This window comes from Mirounga angustirostris, unplaced genomic scaffold, assembly GCF_029215605.1.
Source record: "Mirounga angustirostris isolate CCGP_5_RB_7025 unplaced genomic scaffold, mMirAng1.0.hap1 SCAF_12, whole genome shotgun sequence".
In the NCBI taxonomy this organism is placed as follows: domain Eukaryota; kingdom Metazoa; phylum Chordata; class Mammalia; order Carnivora; family Phocidae; genus Mirounga; species Mirounga angustirostris.
Window position 1 is genome coordinate 52,024,624 of NW_026991720.1, and position 18,670 is coordinate 52,043,293.

The 18,670-nt window shown below is 34.4% G+C and overlaps 1 protein-coding gene across 2 annotated transcripts in view; it reads left to right on the forward strand.

The window, feature by feature from the left end:
- Positions 1–18,670, forward strand: part of HYCC1 (hyccin PI4KA lipid kinase complex subunit 1) — a 90,214-nt gene that overhangs the window by 48,559 nt on the left and 22,985 nt on the right. For both annotated transcript variants that reach the window (XM_045864581.3, XM_045864582.3), the window contains exons 4-8: positions 4,888–5,067; positions 6,130–6,210; positions 6,825–6,940; positions 7,334–7,429; positions 17,605–17,721. In XM_045864581.3, the coding sequence (XP_045720537.1) occupies positions 4,888–5,067; positions 6,130–6,210; positions 6,825–6,940; positions 7,334–7,429; positions 17,605–17,721 (590 nt within the window). The remainder of the gene's footprint in view (positions 1–4,887; positions 5,068–6,129; positions 6,211–6,824; positions 6,941–7,333; positions 7,430–17,604; positions 17,722–18,670) is intronic.

Genomic DNA, 18,670 nt, shown 5'->3' on the forward strand with positions numbered 1-18,670 from the left:
GTTTGGTAGATCACATGACAGCTCTAACACCACTAATGTTATTATTTGGTGGTAAAATAACTTATATCCTGAGTCCGGTCCTATGTAGATCTTTGTGCCTTTTGGATGAAGCTCTCAAAACTATAGTCTATTGTTATTTGACTAGTTAACCTCTTTGGGAAGGGGTTCCAGAAAAACCCAGCTTCTACTGATTATGCTATAGAGTGCATCATGATTTTTACAGGCTGAAGAAAAGACTAGGGATGAAATTGACAAGCCCAAAACTTTACCTGGAATAACTGAATAAAACAATCATATTTTGCTTCTCCCTTCCTACTCTCGAAAGCTTTTTAATTTGTGTAGTATGTGTAGGAAGCTTGTTTTCTTGAAGGGTGTTGATTTTTAAAGTATTTGGGTGGAAGGTATTTTAAAGTTTTACATGTTTGAGAATTATTTCACCAAATAGAATAAGTATAGGTATATGCTTTATTTTTTTAAACAAATTAAATCTTGTTTCTAATTTACTGTTTAGTATTTAGTATTTTGAAAGTCTTAAAAGTTATCCTGTGATGAAGGGTGTTTTAACAAGCCTACTTTGGATGTAGTTTGTAAGGTAAATTTCTGATAGACTAGTTTGGTTCATAGCATTTCTTTTATTCAAAGTGAATACAGCTCTCGTGGTTCAGAACAGTATTTCTCAAAGTATTTGTGGTGAAGGACCGGTTTTTTTAAAAATTTCAGTCTGGGGCGCCTGGGTGGCTCAGTTGGTTAAGCGACTGCCTTTGGCTCAGGTCATGATCCCGGAGTCCCGGGATCGAGTCCCGCATCAGGCTCCCTGCTCAGCAGGGAGTCTGCTTCTCCCTCTCCCGCTCCCCCCTCTTGTGCTCTTTCTCTCTCTCACTCTCTCTCTCAAATAAATAAATAAAATCTTAAAAAAAAAAAAATTTCAGTCTGTCACAGACCAATATGTGTACTTAATGCACATGATGAACGTGCAAATCACATCATATGTGAAGTACCACATGAATTTGATAACCCCTAACTGATCTGTACTATATCCTGTTCAGTAAGTCTGCTGATTACCCACTTGGATGTTGCAGCAATATCAAGTTGCTGTAAATGTTTCTAAATGTTTCCAGTTTCTGTATTTACATTGTTGGGCACTGGTAACATTTGTGGATAGTCTTTGGTCCATGGACCACACTTTTAGAAACACTAGTTTAGGAAGTTTTGCATGTAAGTTTGTTTTATGTTTTTAGCTTGATTCATGTGTTAAAGACACTGTGTATTCTGTATTCTTAAAACACAACTCAATCTTGGGGCGCCTGGGTGGCTCAGTCGTTAAGCGTCTGCCTTTGGCTCAGGTCATGATCCCAGGATTCTGAGATCGAGCTCCGCATTGGGCTCCCTGCTCAGCCAGGAAGCCTGCTTCTCCCTCTCCCACTCCCCCTGCTTGTGTTCCCCCTCTCGCTGTCTTTCTCTCTGTCAAATAAATAAATAAAAATCTTAAAAAAAAAAAAAAGCACAACTCAATTCTTAAAAAATATATTTAGAAGTGCTTCTAAAATATAACTGTGTAAAGACTTTAATATCATAACCCTCCTTTTTCTCTTTAGAATATTTTGTATCTTAATTTGGTGATATTCCTAAAATGTTGATATTATCCATTGTCTTTTGGCATTTTTGAAATTTGGGACATGGTTTGGTTGTTACTTGGAAGTTCAGCAAATTTGTTATTTGGATTTTATTAATAGTACTTTTTCATTATTCAGTTTATTTCATTTAATAAGCATTTATTGAGCCCATACAATGTGCCAGAAATCACTTAGAAATGTAACAGTGAACAAAATAGACTAAATTCTTGATCTTCTGGATTAGAAGTATTCTTGTATTCTGGTAGGTGAGATAGACATTAAGCAAAACCTAAATGTATAGTATAGTGTTGGTTGGTGATAAAACTATGAAGAAAAATAAAGTGGAGTAGGGGGGGAGTATGTATTGAGATTCAGAAGGTATTGAATGAATTAGGGGGAAAAATAAAGCTAGGGGCAAGAGTTTTCCAGGAGAGGGAATAGTAAATGCCAAGACCCTGAGATAGAAAATGTGTGGTATGTTCAAGAAATTGTAGAGGCAGTTTATAGGTACAATGCAGTTTGCTTGACTTGTCCTTTTAATTGACTGTAACTTTAAGACAGGCGTATGATTAGAGGCTAACAGAGCTCAAGTGTGTTATGAAACCAGCTGTTTGTGAAAGAGCCACATAAAGTCTCTTTGGTATTCTAGGCATAGGGAGCCCAGAGTATGGAGAGGTCATTCAGTGGGTACTGGCACCTAAATAGTGGTGTCCTTCCAACTTTTCTGTATCTTTTTCCTACCTATGTTCCTCAGTAAAGTTCAATGTAAAACAATTAACTTGCAATATTTTCTTGTAAATTTATGCAAACTTAACTCTTCCCCAACTTCTATCCCTGCTTTAGTCATTCAAAGGCAATTTTATGTCACATTTCTCTCTTAGGATAAAGACTTCTTATTTACAAATGGATTTTTGTAAAAGTTTATTTGTAACTTACTTGTTTTAGAATCCAGAATGTATTTTAGAATGGAAAGAAGGTACATGATTAGGTTCTCATTAGACCCATAAAAAACTCATTTAATACCTGAAAATATATTTAAGAAGCAGTTCTCTCTTAACAGTACTGTAAAATCTACCCACCAAATATGTCAATGAGAAAAAACATACAAAAATTCAAATCAAACACTAGTAACACAACATGTTCTAATGCTCCATTGTTTGTCTCAAATATATTCAAATTAGATAAGTCAAATACTGCCTGTATTTCCTACGTGATATATTTTTCATTGCTTTTCTGATATTTTTCAGGTATGTTTGTAAAGGAGTCAAAACATGTTAGCTCCAGTTCTGACCTCTGTGAGCTGCGTAATTTTGGCCATAGTAGATAGCCTCTTTGTCTCAATTTCCTTATGTAAGAAGTATGGATAATGATATTCTACCCTACAATGGTGTGGGAATTGAACGGTTCAAGTACTTTGAAAGTACTTGGCAAGTTATAAAACACCACACAGATACTGGTATTTCTCTCTCTTGGTTTGACATGCATAATGTCATCTAACCTTATCATAACATAATGATTTCTCCACCCCTTTGAAGCTGTCTTCATTTGGTTCTGTTTTCATAAAGCAAAAGCTCTTCTAATTTTTTTTAATTTTGGATTTTAAATTGGTTATACGACCTTTTGAGGGTGTTTTGATTAAAACTGATTATGTTTCAGGAAGACTATTGAATAAATTTTCAACATAAGATTTCATAATTTCGCAAATACTTGTTAACTTATTATCAATTGATTTAACCAAAGTTTTCCCAGGTATTTAAAGATTAGGGTTGTTATACAACAATACAAGATTGCTGACATTGGTCCACAAAAAAATTTTTAAGACTCTACTCTGAAAGCCGACCATTTCCCTGCCAGTTTTTCTTTTTTCCTACCACCCCTAACCCAGTTATTCCAAATTCCTACTTTAAAAACAGCTCTTGTTATCTGTGAATGGGGTTACTTTGCCTCTAGCCATCCACTTTCCTATTACCCTTGCCATGCCACAGTAGACATCTGTTGCCCTCTGACAACCATTATGGGAGTGAAAAAAATATTCCTTAGCTGTCAGAAGTTAGATAATTTTTCTCTTTTCTTTTTTTTTTTTTTAAGATTTTATTTATTTATTTGACAGAGAGAGACACAGCAAGAAGATGGGACACAAGCAGGAGGAGTGGGGAGGGAGAAGCAGGCCTCCCACAGAGCAGGGAGCCTGACTCAGGGCTCGATTCCAGGACCCTGGGATCACGACCTGAGCCAAATGCAAATGCTTAACAACTGAGTCACCCAGGCGCCCAGAAGTTAGATAATTTTTCAATAGGAAAGCCTAGTTTGGCTTAATGTTTATTGAAGTGTAACTTTTACTACACCTTGTATAAATAATACTGACTTTAATTATAACCAGTATACTTTACATATTTAGCATGTTTGAAATCAGAACATCCACTGTACATTAGTTTCTTTTTATTACAATTACTGGAAGTAGAAAATTTGTTTAGTAAGTTGACTTAAATCTATTGCCTAAGTTAGTGAAGTAAATGAACTCTAGTTCATTGAAAATATAACAGCCTGATGTCTTAAAAAATTAGTACCCTGTGAATCTCTTCACATATTTATGACTTGTGTGTGATCATTATATATGCTTAAAGATAATACTTACGTGTAAGAGTCTCTTATGTTAACTTTCTGATTGAAAAAAAATGTCTATGATATAGATACAGTTATCTCTATTAACTGGGTAATACTGGCCTGTGGTGGGAGAGGAAAAGGTTATAGATAACTCCAGATTTTGTTTCAAATAAAATGATCATGGTTACAATAGGGATCTAGATCTAGAGGTGCTGTAATTATTCAGCTATTTCACACACATTGCTGTCGGATGCTGCCTAATTATAAGCTCAGGAGGGTGAAGTGATGATAACTACCTAGGATTCCCATTTCAATTTCTCCAACCCTGTAGGTAATCATGTATATATTGGCATGTTTTATCAGGAAGATAGCTATTTTAATAAGTTAAAAAGATATGGTATAAATAACAGTACCACTTTAGAGTTATAGATTATTTTAAAGTTTACAGGTGCTTCCAAATACATTTATTTTGAACTGTTTGGCCTTCCAGTAGAAGTAAACTTTCAAAGGTTTGCTAAATAGCTTAGCAGTGAATAGTTTTGCTTCCAAAAAAATAAAAACATTTATATATTTCAGTAATTACCAACCAGGGAAAACCATTTTTATTTCATATGTCAGTGTCATTCAAATACAGTCTAATCCTTGAATTAACACTTTGTCTTTTTTCCAGTTGCTAGAACCTGTCTGTCACCAGCTCTTTGAATTCTATCGCAGTGGAGAAGAGCAGTTGCTTCGATTTACACTGCAGTTTCTTCCAGAATTGATTTGGTGCTACCTTGCGGTCTCAGCCAGCAGAAATGTGCATAGCAGTGGATGTATTGAAGCTCTTCTTCTAGGGGTTTACAATTTGGTTTGTATTTAATGCAGTTAACAAATGTTTGCCGAGAGCAAATATATAACTTTTTCAGCAAAAGTGAATACATAATATCAACTACTTTTATTTTAGTAAAGCTAATATTTGTTTTTCATACATCAAATGGTACATAGCTCATTCTCCTAAAAAATAACTTTATGGAGGTTGAAAGCCATACAGGCATACATATAATTATGTAAATATACCTTTTTGGATTGGTTGAAAACTGAAAATCAGACCATTTTGGTTCTTTTATAGAGGTATCTAAAAATATCAGTGTTGAATTTAAAATTTTTCAAATTTAAAATCTATTGTCTATAAATGTCTTTTAGTGACCTTCACAAAAAACTTGGGAGAAAAGATCTAGTCTGATAGATACCACTAATAATTTCATAAAATCTGAACTGTCTCCAGAATTCATACCATTGATTTAACAGATAGTTTTGATTACTCTTTGTATATTGATGAGTATGGTATTCTAGATATTTAAGGTCTGTACTTTTTAAAAAGGAAAAGAAATTTAAGGGCCTTTTCTTGACATATATCATAACTATGTTAATTGATTTAGAAAATGTAACTTTTTACATAAGGAAAACCAGTGATTATTAAGACACTACACATCTCTATTTCAACTATCCTATGTTACTTATATTTTATTTTATTTTATTTTATTTTTTAATTTATTTATTCATTTGAGAGAGTGAAAATGAGAGAGAGTACATGAGAGGGGGCAGGGTCAGAGGGAGAAGCAGGCTCCTCGCCGAGCAGGGAGCCCGATGCAGGACTCGATCCCGGGACTCCAGGATCATGACCTGAGCCGAAGGCAGTTGCTTAACCAACTGAGCCACCCAGGCGCCCATATGTTACTTATATTTTAAAGAGGAAGGTTAACTCCTGGTATTTATAAATAATTGATAATTGATTATCATAGTTAATGATTTTAGTTGACTTTAAAATTTCTTTCCTTTCAGGTCATTTTTTTAGACTAACAGTTTATAGTTAGCTTTTAAACTTATGTGTAAAAAATAAATATTTTAAGATTTTTTTTCACTTTTATAGGAAATAGTTGACAAACAGGGACATAGCAAAGTATTGAGTTTTACGATTCCATCTTTATCCAAACCATCTGTATATCATGAAGTAAGTGACATTTTATCAAGGTAAATATTTTGGTTCTAAGATTTGAAGTTGCTATAAATTAGGGTCTGGTTATTTAGATCCCCCCAAAGTTTATTAATTTATTAGTACCTGAAAAAGTATAAAACACCAGGCAAGGTATTTACTATTCCCAAAGTGAAATGAGAAATCAGAATCATAAAACTTTAAAATCTGATTGTTTAAGAAATCTATTGAAAATACTCATTTTGAAATATTTTTCTCTCCTTCTGATCGATAAAACTAGTCTAATATTTTTGTATGTGACAATTATGTATTTCTGGGGTAGAACTTTTTTAAGTTCTTATTTTAATTCCAGTATAGTTTACATACAGTGTTATGTGTGTACAATATAGTGATTCAACAATTCCATACATTATCCAGTATTGGTGTAGAATTTTTGAAGTTAAACTAATTTTATTTCCACTTGTGGTTTGGTTTTTAATTAATTGTTAAATCTTTGAGCAGAAAATTTAGTACACAGTCACAATATTTTTAAGATATATGATGTTCATGGCAATCGTTCTTAGTGGTTTATATATTCTTAATATCACATTTTCAATAGAATGGCTTTTTCTTCTTTATTCAAATGTCTCTAGCCTTCCAGCATTGGGTCCATGGCTCTGACTGAGAGTGCACTATCCCAGCATGGTTTGTCAAAAGTTGTGTACAGTGGACCTCACCCCCAAAGGGAGATGCTGACAGCACAGAATAGGTATACTGTGGAGACATAACCTACTATCCTACTATCCCTGCTGATTTTTTAAAAAATTATTTCGGTAGATTTATAAATAATGTTTAATGAGCTGTATGTAACACTTAAAAAATATTTGGTCATTTTATACAAGAGAAAAACACATTTTCACGATTTGTTACTTTATACTTCGATTCAGATGTTATCTGGAACATTGAATTTTTAAGATAATTTTCAGATGACTGTGATTTGAGAAGTCTTTTTTTTTTTCTTTTTAGTTTTGTATTGTTATTGATATGGTTATATTGTATGGGTCTATTCTAGAACATAATATCTTTACATAATGCCTGCCTAATTATGGTTGACTTCTTAGAATTCTAAAGATTTGTAAATATTCTTTTGGTTTGTCTTTAGGTTTGAAGTATTAACATTCCTTTTGTTGTGTTACAATGCTGCCTTAACCTACATGCCCAGTGTTTCTCTTCAATCATTGTGTCAAATTTGTTCAAGGTAAATAAAAATTCAAATGTTTTTAATATTGAAATATATGAATCTAGGATTGCTGGTTTGTTACACATCTAAGTTACTCTTGTTTTGTTTAATCATTTGTTTAAAACATTCAAGAAGTTAATCTGAAGCTCAGCCTAGCCAACATATAGAAAGCTCCCAATAAATGACCGTTCTAAAAAACATAATGAAGAGGGTAAAGCTGAATAACATTTCAATGGAATATTTAATCAGAAAAGAATCATACTATATAATTAAAAGGTTGGAATTGTTATGACCTTTTGATTTTTGGCATGTGGTTGGTTTCCATTTTGTTTGTTTTTATTTATTTTTATTGTGCTCTAATTCGGTACCAAGAAACAAGTAAGAGATACTGTTTTTAAACTCTCCTTGTTAAAAAAAAAAATTGAGCCAAGAGGTTTTTAAATAAATTACGATAGTCTCCTAGGTATACTATAAAAACATTTAAAAATTGTGATTTAAACAGGTATTTAATGATAGTATATATAGTATGATTCCAGCATTGACTGAGTATGACCAGAATATTAATAATACTTATGTCTAATTGGTGGAATTATGGTTCATTTTCATTTTTTTCCTGTGTGATTTTTTTGTCATTCTTTAAATTTTCTATGATGAACATATTACCTTTGAAAAAAAGAAAACAAAACAGAAGACAGAGAAAATGCCTTTGGTAATACAAGTAAATTAAGGGGAAGGTGGAATTAAGAGGCTTTTAGAATAATTTAGATTTGGGCAACTTATTTAGAAGATGGAACTTTGGAAAGTTAGTAAGAGGGAGGGTATCTAGAGCGATACATAGAAATTAAATCAAAACAAAACAAAGGGAAAAGCAGAAATTGATATTAATAGGATAGAAAACCATGCAGGACCAGAGAGAGAAAGGAATTAACAAGGCAGGAGGCTTGTTAGAGAAATAGAGAAGTGGAGAAGTGGAGAATCTTTCAAATGATTCCTGAATTAGAATTTAGTTATATTTCCTAGACCTTGGAAGATGGCACCAATGTGCCATCCCTCCCATTTACTGAATCTTTCTAACATGTTTCTTATTTTAAATCCTTTAAAGGCAGAGGTGTCCAGAGTGTTGAATTTCACAAATCTGTAAAATTTCAAAAAATTTAGAGTGGGTGGGGTATCTACATAACATTGCCAACTTTTTATTTGTCAAGTTATCATATTATAAAATACCGTGAACATTATTTAACAAAAGGGAGACTATTTTTATTTATTTATTTATTTGAGAGAGTGAGAGAGAGAGCGCAAGAGGGGGAAGGGTTAGAGGGAGAGGCAGACTCCCCGCCGAGCAGGGAGCCTGATGTGGGACTCGATCCCAGGACTCCGGGATCATGACCTGAGCCAAAGGCAGTCGCTTAACCAACTGAGCCACCCAGGCGCCCTAAAAGGGAGACTATTTTAACACCAAAAGAGGTATGTGGTGGGGGAGTAGAAGTGAGGGACAACAATTTATAAGTTAAAAATGGGACGTTTAGCTTTTCTTGTTTCTTATTTCACTATGGTCCAGTGAAAACTTTGTTATGGACTAAAATGAGTGTGAGGACCAGCCCTTCATAAACATTTATTTAAGGAGTAACTTGATGCAGCAACTCTTACTGTAGAACTTAAAACACACTACAAAGCCCAGGTTTTACTCTAAAGCAGTGTCTTACATGGTAGGACCCAGGAATAATGTTCTAATACATTTGAAGTTCTAATGTTTTAATATAGATAGATGTTCTAATACAACCTCCTAAATAAGAATGACTATTGATGTTTTCATGAAACTACTGATGGAAAAGTTAGGAAAGAACATGTGTCACTGGTTTCTGTCCTGTGTGACTCCTATGGACTGCCCTCTAATATAATTACGTTCACATTCTTGATAGAAAGTTACTAATATACCAGTTTTAACTAACCAGGGGAACTGGGTTATCCTTCAAAAACACAAGTAATATCTGGTTTTAAAAACAAAGAGAAATACAGATTGAAAACTAGCTATAGGATTTTGGCCAAGGAAGATTTTAGTAGAGACATTAGATTAATTCTATGCCAAGGAAAAATTGAAAAAAAGAAATTTTATTGTTCACCAGCTGTAAGAAAACAAGGGAGGAAAGAGATCTAAGTAATTCAAAAGACTTAAGCTGTTTAAGTAATGCTAACTCTTAAGCCACAGAAGGTGATAGAAGAGGAACTCCTTCAAATCTGTCTTTATTTTTTTTCAACAGAGAGAGACAGCGAGAGAGGGAACACAAGTAGGGGGAGTGGGAGAGGGAGAAGCAGGCTTCCTGCTGAGCAGGGAGCCCGATGTGGGGCTCGATCCCAGGACCCTGGGATCATGACCTGAGCCGAAGGCAGACGCTTAATGACTGAGCCACCTAGGTGCCCCATTCATGTCTTTTTTAGTTTGCTTTTTTTTTTTTTTGATTCTCTATTACTGTATTCTCAATGGCTTAAAATCTAGTTATTCATTTCTCTTAATTCCTGCTTTCCTTAATCATTTATCAAATATTCTAATTAAGATATTTTGTACATTTTTAAAACTAATAGAAAAGAATTAGAAAACACTTGTATCTAATCAAGCAAAGCCTAGTCTGTATCTATGGAAAGAAAACTGATTACAGAACTGTGATCACAAGTAAGTTATAAATGGTTATGATAGTTAAAGAACAAGAGCTTCTGATGATCTTAGTCCTATTGCAGGTTTTCCTGCAGAATCAAGTCATCACACTGTCTTATGGCTAATCCAGCCTTTTGGCCACATGGCAGTTGTGTTAGTTTGCTGCTCGATTTGGTTGTTGATGACTATACCAAAATGATTGACCAGATCATCTAGGAGAAAGGATACATAATTACAACCAGAAAAATTTCATGGAATATTTGAGTTAGATTCAGGGACAAATGTATTTCATTCTTTAACTTTCCGATTGTAATGAATTGTGGAAGTAGTTAAAACAATCTTGGACACTTCCCACCCTCCACCCATACATACACATCCATTCTACTCAGCAAAAATCTGTTTGGTTGCTTTAAGCTTTGCTTCCCTGATTCAGACTTATGGCCAGCTTGATAGCTGTTTTCCTCCTGTACGGCGTATACAGACCACTTGAAGAAGAGACCTAAAAAGAAGCAAGAATTAGACTGAATGAGTTTTAGTCAATAAGTTTTTATTTTTGCTAGTAGTAAACATTATATATGGCCCTCCTAAAAGAAATATAACCACCAATACTGCAAATAAGCTTTGCTAGTGTATACTGAAGTTCTCTAGACTGTGGGAAATCATTTTCTTTTTTTACTGTTAACTTCTCTTTTAATACAAGGCTATTTAATAATAGATGGCTTATCTTGCCTTTTGTTGTGGAATATAAATTTTAAAGATGAAACTGTACTAAGCTAGTAAGTTAAATTCTTTCCCATTGTCTAAGGGAATCTCTTGATTTTATTTACCTGGTGAGTCATCCAGTTGACTGACTTGGATATGTACTACTATGGATTCTTGATCAGTGTATTTGGTCTTGTGTACCTATAGTGAAACCCTGCCCCTTTCCTCACTACTAAATCAGCCTTCCTGACCACCTAAACAGATTTCTTCTAATCTGTCTATTAAGGGTACCCTTTGTGCAATTAAACCATTCTGTGGATTAATTCTCCTGACTGATAAAACTATATATTTATATTATATTTTACATATAATATATATCAATATATTATATATGTATATATATACACTTAACACAGTGTATGCCACCTTGTCGTCATCCAATAAATGACAGCTATTATATATTGTATACTAATGATGAACACACATGTTCACTATGGATGCATAACATCTTTTTTTTTCTTACCTGTTTGCTACTACTACCAAGAGTTCTAGAGCATATCTTAAACTAGATCATTCCTTGTTGAAAGAACCTATAGTTGACTTCTCATTTCTTCTTATTTTGTTTGTAAATTTTTTTTTTTTTTACCAAGCTAAATCTTCTCCATCCTTTACAACCCAATTAAAATAATCTCTTATCTTCCAACTTGAGCACAATTTCTGTGTGTGGTATTCTCTTGAGGAAGTGATAGAAGATTCAGGCTTTATTAAGCTCCTAATTTCAAAAAGCAAAAGCAAGAGAACAGAAAAGTGCCCATTACTGTATAGGCAATTATTCAATTTTCTTTTTTCTTCCTACTTCCCTATTTTCTAATCACCTAAACTTCTCCTTACCTTCCCTCTCCTCACTGCTTAAAAAGCAGAGCAGAAAAGGAAGAAGATTTGAAATTGTTTTGTTTTATTTCATATCTGTATCTGTTACCTAGATAGATAGGAAGTAGAACTGGACCAAATTTTAAATATTTCTCAAGTTAAAAGTTAGAAAAGCATTTTTTCCCCTTTTTTCCGGCTAGTTTTTACTTCCTGTCTGTTGGTCTGGTAATAGTTAATCTATTTTCTTTTCTAGTTTAGGTTCTGGTATATTCATGAATAAATACTCTCTCCAGTTAGCCTCACTGGAATTGTGCCTTCCAATTATTTTGTGATTTGTAACTCAAAATATTTTGACAACAATCTCAAAAGTTTACTTTTAGGCTGGGAATGAGACAGTCTTTTAACAGAGAATGAGAATCATGGTGAGAGTTTATCTCACTTAAAAATTGATACTTAGAACTTCTCCCAGAAATGTATTTACAAAATATGCCTTCCAAAAGGATTTTTATTTTAATGTGGCTTATGGATTTGGGAAACATCTATATGTGACCAAAGGTCAATTTAATACAGAAATAGGACTTAAACCACTCAACTGCTCTTTTGTAGGATTGAGTCCCTATGTTTGAATTTGTAAAGCAAAATAGAGAACTTCAAGGATACTCCTTTGATGAACAGAGGAGTCAGGCAGTCATGGGGCATTGATATTCTTATTTTGTCTTGCATTTTATTTAAACTCAATAAAGGATCTCTGAGAAAAGAATATCCTTAAATAGAGAGATCAGAGAACTGAAGAGTAAATCAGAGAATTCTTGATTATTGAAAGGAATGGAGAAAAGAGGGTCAAGAGGCACTATTATCAGTTAATGATGCAGCTGGATAGGACTAGATTATTTTGGGTCTCAGCTCAAATGTCACTTCCTTGGAGAAGCCTTCCATGACCATCTTTCTAAAGTAGTACCTTCTTACCCCAGTTTATTTTCTATTAGCATTTATAACACTATAATTACCTGGTTTGTTCATTTGGGTATATAATCTGTCAACTGCTGGAACTTCATGAGGTCCGGAACTTTGATGTTTTGTTCCCTGCAGTGTCCTCAGAGTTTGGAGAAGTGCCTGGCGTATGGTAGAAACCTAGTAACTATTTGTTGAGTGAATGAAAAATAGATGATCTGTTCCACTTCAGATTTATGATCCATCAAGTACAACTAACATTAAAGGAAATAATTCGGTTTTTGCTTTTTAAAAGTCTTACATTGATAAATGCAAAATTCCTGCAGTCAATTGCCACAAATATGTAAAGTTCTAGTAGTTATAAAAAACTAACTGCTATGGTCTGAATGTTTGTGTCCCCCCAAAATTCGTATGTTGAAATCTTTTTTTTTAAAGATTTTATTTATTTATTTGAGAGAGAGAGAGAATGAGAAAGAGAGAGAGAGCATGAGGAGGGGAGGGTCAGAGGTAGAAGCAGACTCCCCACTGAGTAGGGAGCCTGATGTGGGACTCGATCCCAGGACTCCATGATCATGACCTGAGCCAAAGGCAGTCGCTTAACCAACTGAACCACCCAGGCACCCCATATGTTGAAATCTTAATGCCTAGTGTTATGGTATTAGGGTGGTATTAGGAGGTGCTCTCATAGCCAAGAGATGCCACAAAGTTCCCTTGTTCCTTCTGCCATTGAGGATACAACGGAAAGTCTATAACCCTAAAGAGGGGGCCCCCCCGTTTGTTTTATTTTGTTATAGCTGTCTGAAGGACTAAGACTAATCGTTTGCATTTCTGAATAAAGGTTTTAGTACAGCCTCTAACAGATGACTGCTTATTTCCTTATGGGTAGCTAGTAGAGAAAGTCAGAGAACCTGGAATCTTGTTTCCCTTGTGAATCTGGCAAGTGTGCTGGTGTTTGAGAGAATTGTCTCTCTAGTTCTTACCTAAAGTAAATTTAAAAGTTGATTGACAATTCTAGATCTATGGCGAAGTTGGATTTAAAAAAAAATTGTGTACTAACAGCAATAACTTATTTTTCTGTCCATATCCTCTATCCTGCATCCTGTACTTATTTCCTGATTTCTAAACCCATATATCTGATCCAGTAGCCATCTCTATCAAGATGTCCCACAGACACCTTGTAAAAGTTAGAACTCCTTCTGCAACTAACTGATACCTACATAAAACCAGATTATACCAAAGGGAAATTTTTTTGGCTCTTTTTACCTGGGAAGAGCAGGGATGGCACTGGCCCCAGTATCAACTAGATCCAAAAGCTCAATTGTTATCTGGATGTTCTCTCCCAACTCTCATCTCATCTTCTTCATCTGTTGGCATTGTACTTTTTTCTGTAAGTAGGTTTCCGCCGTGTGATAAGAACAGTGACCACAAGCAGCCAAAAACTTACATTATCTACCTTTAATGAACTCAGAAGAAAGAACCTCTTTCCCAGTTTTACTGTGAAAAACCAGGCAGCAAAAACACTTTGATGTTGCCAGCCTGAGGCTTCTACAAACCCATCTGGGGTCATGTTTGTTAGTGTTATTGGAAGAGTACTTAAATATTGGTTTAAATATTGGTTTGGTTCTTAAAGATAAATAATGGTAACTTAAATGATATTTCTTTTTCTTTCACATAAAAATCCAAGCTGGTAGATGGTCTGGGGGTAGATTGGCTCTGTTTCTAAGGTGTTCAGGCTCCTTTTTTGTTGAGATTCTCCCATTCCCTAGGATGGTACCCTTGTCTGTATGGTGATGGATCACTATTTTTAATCTGCTTTCCATATCCTACAAGCAGGGAGAAAGAGAGAGTGGAAGGCATGCAACTGCTTTTAAGCTAGCAGTTACAGCTAGCAGACTGGTGTCCAGAACTAGTTACATGGTCACCCTTAGATGCAAGGAAGGCCAGGAAATGTGATCTCTAGTAGATAGCCATTGTTCTAGTTAAAATTGGTTGGGGAGAGTGGAGAAGAGGTACCTTATATATGTTATTAAATGGAAGAAGGGAAAAATAGTTGTTAGGGTATTGACCTCTTGTCACAGGTAATTTTGTTATTTTATTTATAGCACAATCACATGATTATACTTGACGACATAGGAGAAGACTATTTCCTAAAGGTAAGAGGGATAGAGGTGCTATTAATAGAAGACGTTGGTGGCAGCGGGAGAGGTCATGGCAGACAAAAGTAACATCTATACCTTCAAATCAACATATCAGAAACTTAGTGTCTTCCAAAACAGTGTGTCTTATTTGTCCAAGTTCATTTAATACCACTACCATCCAGCCAGCTATCCAAACTAAATGTGGTAATAATTATACACTCCTCTTGTTTCTTCAGTCTCACCCATGATTATACTTCCTAGGTGGGACTTTCTCCTTCTTCCCACAATTACTTCTTTAGTTCTCCCCACAGTTACTTCATCTCCCCCATGGGATATTTCGACAGTCTCCCCTCCAGTTTCAGTACACTGTTCCCATGTAGCCTGAGTGATACTATCAAAAGACCAATCTGATCATGTCACTACCTTGTTCAAACAACAAAACAAAAACATTCAGTTACTTTCCATTGCCTGCATGATAAAACCTTGCAAGTTATAAGATACTCCATAATCTGACCCCTAATTAGCTTCTCTGTTATTTTCTAGTGTCCGAGCATTCTATCCTACTATTATTGTCCCAGTTTCCTTGGTGTCATGCTGTTTTATCCTTCTCTGTTTTTTCCCATTCCTCTATTTTCACCAGGAAGCCTTCTCTGACCACCTACTTCTTCCACTAGAGTTTACCACTCTCTCCTTTTGCTACCTCTGTAACTTATTCATTGCAGATACTTGTTTACTACAGTCTCCATGATTAGAGTGTGCACCCCTGAGGGAACTACATCTTTCATCTATATTCCTAGTGTCTGACACATTATAAATCTTTAAAAATATTTACTGAATGAATAAATGAATTAATTGAAAAAATCCTATCTTTTATATATTGGCTCTCTGTTACTTACTACCATCTCTATCATAAATGTATATATGGTGTAAGAAAATAAAAATTTTTCTGAGTTTCCTTTTTTAGATAATAAGAGGAGTTTCTGGTCGAGTTTGGATATAAGTATTTGTAATATGAAACAAAATTCAAGTTGGTTTTATTTCATATACAGTTAATTTTTTTTCAGTGTTTATTTTAGTCATCTCAGGCTGCCCTAACAAAATACCATAGGCTAGGTAGCTTAAACAATAGATGTTTATTTCTTACACTTCTGGCTGAACAATCTAAGGTCAGGTAACCAGCAGATTCGATTCCTGGTGAAGGCCCTCCTCCTGGCTTACAGGAAACTGCCTTCCTCCGTATGTCCTTCACATGGCAGAGAGTGAGTTCTGGTCTCTCTTCCTCTTTGAATAAGGGCACCAAACCCACCATGGAGGCTCCCATCCTTGTGACCTCATTTAGACCGAGGGTCCCACCACCAAATATCATCGTATTAGGGCTTCAGCATATGAACTTGGGGGGAAACACAAATATTCAGTCCATAAATATCCCTGCTCCTTTTCACTCTTGGTTCTAAAGAGTTCTAAGATCTTCTCAATATGAAATGAATTTTTATTTTTGCTTTAAAGTTACTTTGAATTAATGATATTCTCAAGGGTCTTTTTTTTGAAATGGTCTGTGGTATACTTGTATGTTTAAATGAAGGCTTAGATTCAGTCTATTGACCAGTACTATATTAAGTGAAGGTTTATTATATCAACCACAACACATTATGAGAAAACAACTTTTTCCTAGTTTTACTAAAATTAGAAACTTATTATTTTAAAAGCAGTGCATGTTGATCATAGAAAATTTAGAAAATATATATAAAGAAGAAAATAAGTCTATAATCTCACTCTATGACTTTGTATATGATCTTTTTGTTGTGGCAAACAACATTTACCTATTTGTTTATTACAAAATGGGAGTGGGTTTCATGCTTTATTCTGTACAGTTTTTCTCCCCCTGCCATCTAAACATCATGTTTAATTGTTTCATAGTATTCCCTGAATTATTTATATAATTGGTCCTCTGTGTTGGACTTTTAGGTGGCTTCCTATTTACTATAGTAAATACACCTTAACGTTAGTACTCCTTAAATATCCTTCACTATAATAAATACTTTGAATTTCAGTTGTGTTCGTGGTAGTTTCTTTTAAAAAAACTAGTAAGATCTGATCTATTGGTCTTTCTTTAGGATTCTACCTTTGATGTCATGTTTAAACTTGCAAAGAATATGTAGTGATTTGCTTATGTTTTATTTCTTTTTAACATTAAAAATTTCAATCTATCTGAAATTTATTATGATGTATTATATGGGGCTTGAGTCTAATTTTAGAGTATTTTCTTGGAGCCTGCAATTTGTGTCAAGAACTTTGTTAGCAATAGAAGATCATATCATAGATCTATTTATGATAAATAATACCAAGTTTCATATAATGGGTTTTATGGTAACTATAAATTATTAATTATTGAATTGACTGAAATTAGTGAAGCAACTCTGAGAATCTGGTTCACTTACTATATAGTAATATACCTCTAGCTTTATACATTTTGTTCCCCAGTTTCACTGACTCAGGAAAATGTTACAGGCAAATGTTCTGTTTGGAAAGATTCTGTGTTTCATAGCTGTTAGGTTTGTATGAGAGCATACCTAGTACATTATTGGCTTATAAATGTTAAAAAATAGGGCGCCTGGGTGGCTCAGTTGGTTAAGCGACTGCCTTTGGCTCGGGTCATGATCCCGGAGTCCCGGGATCAAGTCCCACATCGGGCTCCCTCCTCAGCGAGGAGCCTGCTTCTCCCTCTGACCCTCCCCCCTCTCATGTACTCTCTCTCTCTCTCTCATTCTCGCTCTCTCAAATAAATAAATAAATCTTAAAAAAAAAATAAAAAATAAATGTTAAAAAATAAATTACCTAAATTTTTACCAATTTTACAAATATATTTATTTTGTTTTTTCTAGAATCTGTGTTTGTGGCTATCCCCGACAACATGTAAGAAAATACAAAGGTATAAGTAGCAGGATACCAGTTTCTTCAGGATTCATGGTGCAAATGTTAACAGGGATTTATTTTGCCTTGTAAGTTTATTTAATATACAAAGTAAATCTTTGATCTCTTTGAAATATCATAGTCTGTTGTTTTATTGTTATTATATTATAAACTTGTTGGATAGACAATCAGCATATTTTTGTGAAAATATGAATCAAGATTTTTTTTTTTAAAGATTTTATTTATTCATTTGAAAGAGCGACAGAGAGTGTAAGCAGGGGGAGGGGTAGCGGGAGAGGGACAAGCAGACTCCCTGCTGAGCAGGGAGTCTGACACAGGGCTTGATTCCAGGACCTTGAGATCATGACCTAAGCCAAAGTCAGACACTTAACTGACTGAGCCACCCAGGCACCCCGAATATGAATCTAGATCTTGCTAATAGTTTTATTACTTAAAATATATCTCTTAATGTTCTGAAGAATTTGTTACCAACTAAAACATTTTATCTTTCTTTAACTCAAGGACAGAATGAAAATTAGCAACACCCACATATACTCAGTTTCTTTCTTCATTACTTTTTTTTTTTTGCTGTAATTTCCAAATAGTTTTTTTTCCCCAATAAAGACCTTTTTCCATTTCCAGAAATTTTAACTCTTGAAAAAATCTTAGAGCCTCTTTGATCACAAGTAGCTTATTATTAATTATTAATTTCTAATATTAATGCTCAGTCTTACTTAATGCCTTAGATACTAGTATTTTTCTTTGAACCCTATCTTCTACTACACATATCTTATTATACTTTGCATTATATTCATTTGATACCTTAATTTTTCTTAGTAGATTGTAAGCTTCTTGACTGAAGGTAGAATTTATAATCTTTGGACTAAATATGGCCTGCTGCCTATTTTCTTAAAAGTTTTATTAAAATACACTTACACCAGTTTACATACTGCCTATGGCTGATTTTGTGCTACAGTGACAGAGATGAGTAGTTGCAATAGAGATTGTATGGCCCACAAGCCTAAAATATTTATTACC